We start from the raw sequence: 8,617 nt of genomic DNA, 5'->3' as shown, positions 1-8,617 counted from the left end.
GCTCTTGTTACCCAGGCTGGAGTGCAATGGCACGATCTCGGCTCACCACAACCTCCGCCTCCCGGGTTCAGGCAATTCTCCTGCCCCAGCTTCCTGAGTCGCTGGGATTACAGGCACGCGCCACCATGCCCAGCTAATGTTTTGTATTTTTAGTAGAGACGGGGTTTCACCATGTTGACCAGGATGGTCTCGATCTCTTGACCTCGTGATCCACCCGCCTCGGCCTCCCACAGTGCTGGGATTACAGGCTTGAGCCACCGCGCCCGGCTATTTTTATTGTTACTATTTTTTGAGATGGAGTCTTGCTCTGTCACCCAGGCTGGAGTGCAGTGGCACGATCTCTGCTCACTGCAACTTCTGCCTCCTGGGTTCAAGTGATTCTCCTGCCTCAGCCTCATGAGTAGCTGGGATTACGGGTACACACCACCACACCTAGCTAATTTTATATTTTTAGTAGAGATGGGGTTTCATCATGTTGGTCAGGATGGTCCCAAACTCCTGACCTCATGATCTGCCCGCCTCAGCCTCCCACAGTGTTGGGATTACAGTCATAAGCCACTGCGCCTGGCTTTTTTTATTTATTGCCCAGGCTGGAGTGCAGTGGCATGATCTCGGCTCACTGCAACCTCTGCCTCCTGTGTTCCGCGATTCTTCTGCCTCAGTCTCCCGAGTAGCTGTGATTACAGGCGCCTGGTTAATTCTTTTTTTTTTTTTTTAGTAGAAACAGGGTTTCACCAACTTGGCCAGGCTGGTCTTGAACTCCTGACCTCATGATCCACCTGCCTCGGCCTCCCAAAGTGCTGGTATTACAGGTGTGAACCACCACGCCCGGCCTCATTAGAAAACTTTTTCTTTTTTGAGACAGTCTTGCTCCATCACCAGGCACCAGACTTGAGTGCAGTGGCATGATCTCGGCTCACTGCAACCTCCGCCTCCCTTTAAGCAATTCTCCTGCCTCAGCCTCCAGAGTAGCTGAGACTACAGGTACGTGCCACCACGCCCAGCTAATTTTTGTATTTTTAGTAGAGACGGGGTTTCACCATGTTGGCTAGGATGGTCTCCATTTCTTGACCTCGTGATCCACCTGTCTTCGGCCTCACAAAGTGCTGGGATTACAGGCATGAGCCACCATGCCTGGCCAGGAAACTTTTTAACTTGAATCTTCTCAAAAAAATAAATAAATAAAAAATAAAAAACAAAAAGAAAGAATCTTCTCACACCTAAGTATTAAGGTATCTTTATTGAGACAGACTCCTATTAAGTAGCTTACTCAGGGTCACAGAAATGGGGCTGAATTTAAAACACTTGACTAAAAATACAGCAAGTTTTCTCCATTGTACCTCAAAGCCCAAGTTCAAATACTATTCCTACCAGCTTTGGATCCGTGCTTCTCTGATTCCTAGCCCTGTGATCTTGGGCAAGTTTTAAATTCTCTGTGCCTCAATTTTCTCATCTGTAAAGTGAAGAAAATAGAACCCACTTCATGGCTTTTTTTTTTTTTTTTTTTTGAGACAGAGTCTTGCACTGTCACCCAGGCTGTAGTGCAGGGGCATGATCTCGGCTCACCGCAACCTCGCCTCCCAAGTTCAAGCAATTCTTCTGCCTCAGCCTCACCAGCAGCTGGGACTACAGGTGTATGCCATCATGCCTGGCTAATTTTTGTATTTTTAGTAGAGATAGCGTTTCACCATATTAGCCAGGCTGGTCTCAACCTCCTGACCTCATGTTCTGCCCAACTCGGCCTCCCAACGTGCTGGGATTACAGGTGTGAGCCACCGCACTCGGCCATAGCATTGTTTTGAAGAGTTAATTTATGTAAAACAGAAGGTTGTTGGGCACATAATAGCTCTCTGTGCTAGCCACTGTTACAGTTTTGTGAACTTGAACTATGGGCTTTATCTGTCCTGATTGTGTTTCTCATTCATTCACCAATTATCATTATTATTATTATTTTCAAATAGAGTCTTGCACTGTCGCCCAGACTGGAGTGCCATGGTGTGATCTTGGCTCACTGCAACCTTTGCCTACCGGGTTCCAGCTATTCTCCTGCCTCAGCCCCCCAAGTAGCTGGGATTACAGGAATGCACCACCATGTCCAGATAATGTTTGTATTTTTTTAGTAGAGACCGGATTTCACCATGTTGCCCAGGCTGGTCTCTAACTCCTGACCTCAGGTGATCTGCCCGCCTGGGCCTCCCGAAGTGCTGGGGTTACAGGTGTGAGCCACCGCTCCAGCTCATTCAGCAATTACTTTACCAATGTGGGATGTGCCCAGCATTATTCTAGGCTCTACAGAAATAATCTATTGACAAAACAGGGTCTAACAATGTGCTTCTTGGAGATTGATTGCCTGGGAATGGTTGATTGGGACCAGTTTGCAGTTGCTGTGAGGTGGCTTCCCTTGAGGGAGCACGGCTGAGTGAAGTCAACTTTGATGACCAAGAATGCTCCTCCCAGGGGTGGGGAAACCTCGGCAGGCGGCGGCATGTGAGCACCAGAGGGCAGGGATTTCACCGAAATGAAAGTGGAAGCAAACAGCCTGCGAGCAAAACCATTTCACGTCCTGCTGGGGCTGGGAGAGACCAAAACCCTTCAGAAGGTACAAACAGGAGTTCAGCTGTGGTGGATTCTGCCACTGTGCCCAGCTCTGAAGCCTCAGCTCTTGCCGAACAGACCGGAGACCCATGTCAGCCCCGAGGGATGGCGTAAGTGAGGAGAAGGGAGTTGGGAGGTGGGGAAACAGGAGCGATCCTCTTGGCTAGGAACCCGCAGGTATCTCAGGGCCTGACTGCCAAGCCTCTCCCTGCTCATCTGAGACTGGCTGAACGGCTGGGGAGAAACGCAAGGCCGGGATGACCTCCCCACTATGCAGTTGGTCCCCTAACCTATTGCCTCAGACAGCAGGAGCTCATTAAACCCTGTGTCTGTGTGCACCTCTCTGGAGAGAGGATTGTACTTTCCGTCAGATACACAAAGGGTTCTGTGACCCAAATAAGAATTGTTCTAGGCAGGGCGTGGTGGCTCATGCCTATAATCCTAGCACTTTGGGATGCCTGGGCAACACAGTGAAACCCTGTCTCTACTAAAATACAAAAAATTAGCTGGGCGTGGCGGCATGCTTCTGTAATTCTGGCTACTTGGGAGGCTGAGACAGGAGAATTGCTTGAACCTGGGAGGTGGAGGTTGCAGTGAGCCCAGATTGCACCACGGCACTCCAGCCTGGATGACAGAGTGAGACTCCATCTCAAAAAAAAAAAAGAATTGTTCTAGTAACTAACACATCCTTATCCCCTCCTGAGGTCTCCCGTCTACCAAAATTCTCCTCCTCCTGATAATTCCATCTCATCTTAACCTTGGGCCCTCTCCAGGTTCAGGAATAAGTTTTCCTCCTCTGGGAGCTAAGCTTCCCTCTCCCCTGGTCCACCCTTTCCTGACATAAATGCCCCTTCCTGTGCTAGACTAAGCTCCAGGAGGACTGGTGCCCTGTCTACCCTGCTCATCACTCATCCCCAGTGCCCAGCACAGTGCCTGGCATGTAGACCCTACGTGTTTCCTGGCATGCGGCAGGCATTCAGTGAACACTGTTGAATAAATGAATCTTATCCTCTCTCCACTTTCTTCAGCCTATCCCTCCCTGATACCACACCATCTGTAACAAACACACAGACCCCTCACCTGGAAATGTTTCATTTGCCCTTCAAGTATAATAAGATCCCAGAGCCAGGTGTGGTGGCTCACACCTGTAATCCCAGCAGTTTGGGAGGCCGAGGTGGGCAGATTACCTGAGCTCAGGGTTCAAGACCAGCCTGGGCAACATGGCGAAACCCCATCTCTACAAAAAATACAAACATTAGCCAGGTGTGGTGGTGCACACTTGTAGTCCCAGCTACTTAGGGGGCCGAGGCAGGAGAATAGCTTGTACCCAGGAGGTCAAGGCTGCAGTGAGCCATGTTCACACCGCTGCACACCAGCCTGGGTGACAGCAAGACACCCCCCCTGCTCCCATCTCTAAGACAGAAAAGAAAAAAGGAGCCATCCTGCCTGTTTTCAAATCCTGCTTTATCCCATTGTGTGGTCCAGGGAAATCATTAGCCTTTCTAAAGTTTACAGTTTAAGCTCTATTTCCTCTCACAAGAATACCTACCTGCAAGAATTAACCTAGAGGAATTAGATTGGGTGAGGTGGCTCACACCTATAATCCCAGCCAGCACTTTGGGAGGCCAAGGTGGGTTGGTCACTTGAGGTCAGGAGTTTGAGACCAGCCTGGCCACATGGGGAAACCCCATCTCTACTAAAAATACAAAAATTAGCCAGGCATGGTGGCACACACCTGTAATCCCAGCTACTCGGGAGGCTGAATCGCTTGAACCTGGGAGGCGGAGGTTGCAGTGAGCCAAAATCATGCCATTGCACTCCAGCTTGGGCAACAAGAGCGAAACTCTGTCTCGAAAAAAAAAAAAAAAAAAGAAAAGAAATAAATAACTAAAAATACAAAAACTTTGCTGGTCATGGTGGTGCATGCCTGTAATCCTAACACTTGGGAAACTGAGGCAGGAGAATTGCTTGAACCCGGGAGGTGGAGGTTGCAGTGAGCCGAGATTGTGCCATTTCCCTCCAGCCTGGGCAACAAGAACAAAACTGTGTCTCAAAAAACAGAAAATAAATAAATAAAAATACAAAAAATTAGCTGGGCATGGTGGCAGGCACAACAGGAATAATCCCAGCTACGCAGGAGGCTGAGGCAGGAGAATCACTTGAACCCAGGAGGCGGAGGTTGCAGTGAGCTGAGATCATGCCACTGCACTCCAACCTGGGCAATGAGAGCGAAACTCCGTCTCAAAAAAAAAAAAGGAATTATACTTCAAGAATCAAACTAGATAATCCATAGATTAACACAGTAAAAACTCATTGCACTGTTTAACACCTACTGAGCATTCAATATGTGTTTCTTGGGCCGGGCGCGGTGGCTCAAGCCTGTAATCCCAGCACTTTGGGAGGCCGAGGCGGGTGGATCATGAGGTCAAGAGATCGAGACCATCCTGGTCAGCACGGTGAAACCCCGTCTCTACTAAAAATACAAAAAATTAGCTGGGCGTGGTGGCGCGTGCCTGTAATCCCAGCTACTCAGGAGGCTGAGGCAGGAGAATTGCCTGAACCCGGGAGGCGGAGGTTGCGGTGAGCCGAGATCGCGCCATTGCACTCCAGCCTGGGTAACAAGAGCGAAACTCCGTCCCCAAAAAAAAAAAAAAAAAAAAAAAAATGTGTTTCTTATTGTTAATATTATTGCCAAGCTTTTCAGAACTCCAATTCCCCAAGGACAATCTTTTTTTTTTTTTTTGGAGACAGAGTCTTGCTCTGTTGCCCAGGCTGGAGGGCAGTGGCATGATCTCAGCTCACCACAACCTCTGCCTCCCGGCTTCAAGCGATTCTCCTGCCTCAGCCTCCTGAGTAGCTGGGATTACAGGCGTGTGCCACCACACCCAGCTAATTTTTGTATTTTTAGTAGAGGTGGGGTTTCACCATGTTGGTCAGGCTGGTCTCTAACTCCTGACCTCGTGATGCACCCACCTCGGCCTCCCAAAGTGCTGGGATTTCAGGCATAAGCCACCAAGCCTAGCCCCCAAGGACAATCTTAATTCACCCACACACTCCTACCTCTCTGCTAAAACTGCTGTTTTTTGTGGGGTTTTTTTGCCCAGTTCTCATTCTTCTAGACACAGTGCAATCTTGAACTCCAGTGTTCAAGAGATCCTCCCAACTCAGCCTTCCAAGTAGCTAAGACTATAGGCAGGCACCACCATGACTGACCAATTTGGTTAAAATTTTCTTTGTAGAGATGGTGCTTCAACATGTTGCCCAGGCTGGTCTTAAACTCTTGACCTCAAGTGATCCTCCTGCCTTGGGCTTCCCAAAGTGCTGGGATTACATACATGGCCCTCTTCATGGCCTTTGTATATTTAAAGGAAGGGAGAAATGAAGGAAAGAAGCTGTCCAGAAAATTGTATTTTTCTAAAAAAAAATTCCACAAAATAGCCAGGCACAGTGGATCATGCCTGTAATCCCAGCACTTTGGGAGGCTGGGGCGGGCAGATCACGAAGTCAGGAGTTCAAGACCATCCTGGCCAACAGAGTGAAATCTCATCTCTACTAAAAATACAAAAATTAGCCAAGAAATGGTGGCATGTGCTTGTAGTCCCAACTACTCGGGAAGCTGAGGCAGGAGAATCACTTGAACCCGGGAGGTAGAGGTTGCGGTGAGCAGAGATCCTGCCACTGCACTCTAGCTTGGGCAACAGAGTGAGAATTCATCTCAAAAGCAAAAAAAAAAAAAAAAATGGGCACAGTGGCTCATGCCTGTAATCCCAGCACTTTGGGAAGCCAAGGTGGGTGAATCACAAGATAAGGAGTTTGAGAAAAGCCTAGCCAATATGGTGAAACCCTGTCTCTAGTAAAAATACAAAAATTAGCCAGGTGTGGTGGCATGTGCCTATAGTCCCAGCTACTTGGGAGGCTGAGGCAGCAGAATCACTTGAACCCGGGAGGCAGACGTTGCAGTGAGCCGAGATTGTGCCACTGCACTCCAGCCTGAGCAACAGAGCAAGACTCTGTCTCAAACCAAAAAAAAAAAAAAGATAAAGGAAAAAAAAGGCTGGGCACAGTAACTCATGCCTGTAATCCGGTCACTTTGAAAGGCCGAGCAAAGTGGATGGGAGGCTGAGGCAGGAGAATTGCTTGAACCCAGGAGGCAGAGGTTGCAGTGAGCCGAGATCGTGCCACTGCACTCCAGCCTGGCAACAGAGTGAGACCCTGTCTCAAAAAAAAAAAAAAAAGGCCAAGCATGATGACAGGTGCCTGTAATCCCAGTTACTTGGGAGGCTGAGGCAGGAGAAGCTTGAACCCAGGAGGCGGAGGTTGCAGTGAACCAAGATCACGCCACTGTACTCCAGCCTGAGCAACAGGGAGAGACTCCATCTTAGAAGAGGAAAAAAAAAAAAAAAAAGTTGGCATGATGGCACATGCCTGCTAGCTACTTGGGAGGCTGAGAGAGATGAGAAGATCGATTGATTCTGGGAATTTGAGGCTGCAGTGAGTCATGATCGAGTAACTGTACTCCAGTCTGGGTGACATTGAGACTTTGTCTCAAAAAATGAAACAAAACAAAAACATGGGTAGATTTGCAGAGGGCAAAACTTGGTTGGGTTTTTTTTTTTTTTTTTTTTTTTGAGTTGGAGTTGCTCTTGTTGCCCAGCTGGAGTGCAGTGGCACAGTCTCAGCTCACTGCAACCTCCGCCTCCCGAGTTCAAGCGATTCTCCTGCTTCAGCCTCCAGGGTAGCTGGGACTACAGGCACGTGCCACCATGCCTGGCTAATTTTGTATTTTTTTTTTCTTTTTGATTTTTTCAAGCAACAACATGCAGGGTTTATTTTTCGTAGAGGCGGGGTTTCTTTATGTTAGTCAGGCTGGTCTCAAACTCCCGACCTCAGGTGGTCAGACCGCCTCGGCCTCCCAAAGTGCTGGGATTACAGGCATGAGCCATCATACCCAGCCAGGAGAGATTTACTTTAACAGGGACCTGGTCTCTCCAGTGCATCAGAATCCCCACCACTCTCTGTCTTCCTACATGGCTCTATTAACTCATTGATGTCATCTAACTGACCCTTAAAGGCACTGTGTTGGCACTCTCTGATTTATAGAAATACGAATAACTAAGAGTCTTCCTAAACCAGCATAATTTGGTCAAGCTCTAGTTTTCCTCTGCTAAAAATTGAATAAACTCACACTGAATTTCTTTGGTGCCCTCTGTAACATGCTCCTTTACTGTCATTCATTCACTTTATTTATTCATTTGACACACTTGTACTGGAGACATCTTTTGTGCCAGTGACCTTGCTGGACACTGGGAATACAGAGATGGTCATGACAGAGTCCTGTCTTTCCAAGGACCTCATGCTTCTCTGAGCTGACCTTATTTATCAGGATTCCTAACCACAAGGTGAGCTCTGCTCCATATCACAAACAAAGGTGCATTTATTGGTATCCCTGGTGTCACTTCCCTACCTATGATGTCAGCTCTCTCTGGACCCACTCCATATCACACCCAGCCTAAAGGGTTGCTTGGTGTACAGTGGAAAGTGGGGCAGTCAAGGGACAAACTAGAAGATGAGTAAGCTACCTCCCCACCCTGGGCTTCATGTCTTCACTGTAAAGCACAGGTCAGCAGGGTGGGCTCTGGAGTCAGATAGCCTAGGACCATATGACTTTGGGCAAGTCATTTAACCTCTCTGAGCTTTAATTTCCTCATCTATAAAATAAGGATTGGTTGGGTGTGGTGGCTTACATGTGTAATCCCAGCCCTTTAGGAGACCGAGGTGGGTGGATCATCTGAGGTCAGGAGTCCAAGACCAGCCTGGCCAACATGGTGAAAACCTGCTTCTACTAAAAATACAAAAATTAGCCAGGCATGGTGGTGGGTGCCTGTAATACCAACTACTCGGGAGGCTGAGGCAAGAGATTTGCTTGAACCCAGGAGGTGGAGGCTACAGTGAGCCATGATGATGCCGCTGCACTGCAGCCTGGGAGACAAAGCAAGACTCCATCTCAAAAAAAAAAAAAAAA

The 8,617-nt window shown here is 48.3% G+C and overlaps 1 protein-coding gene across 7 annotated transcripts in view; it reads left to right on the top strand.

Annotated features, from left to right (window-relative positions):
• The first annotated feature begins 2,472 nt into the window (after nt 1-2,472).
• IFI35 (interferon induced protein 35) overlaps nt 2,473-8,617 on the top strand; it is a 14,596-nt gene continuing 8,451 nt past the window's right edge. For 2 of the 7 annotated variants that reach the window (XM_032279539.1, XM_032279535.1), the window contains exon 1: nt 2,474-2,705. In XM_032279539.1, the coding sequence (XP_032135430.1) occupies nt 2,519-2,705 (187 nt within the window). In that variant the 5' untranslated portion in view covers nt 2,474-2,518. Of the gene's footprint in view, nt 2,706-8,617 lie in introns of all 7 variants that reach the window. The other 5 variants (XM_032279540.1, XM_032279537.1, XM_032279538.1 and 2 more) reach the window with 4 other exon arrangements.

This window comes from Sapajus apella, unplaced genomic scaffold (genome assembly GCF_009761245.1).
Source record: "Sapajus apella isolate SASKATOON/1434 unplaced genomic scaffold, GSC_monkey_1.0 scaffold12, whole genome shotgun sequence".
Taxonomy (NCBI): Eukaryota; Metazoa; Chordata; class Mammalia; order Primates; family Cebidae; genus Sapajus; species Sapajus apella.
This window is presented reverse-complemented; position numbering and strand designations above follow the sequence as displayed.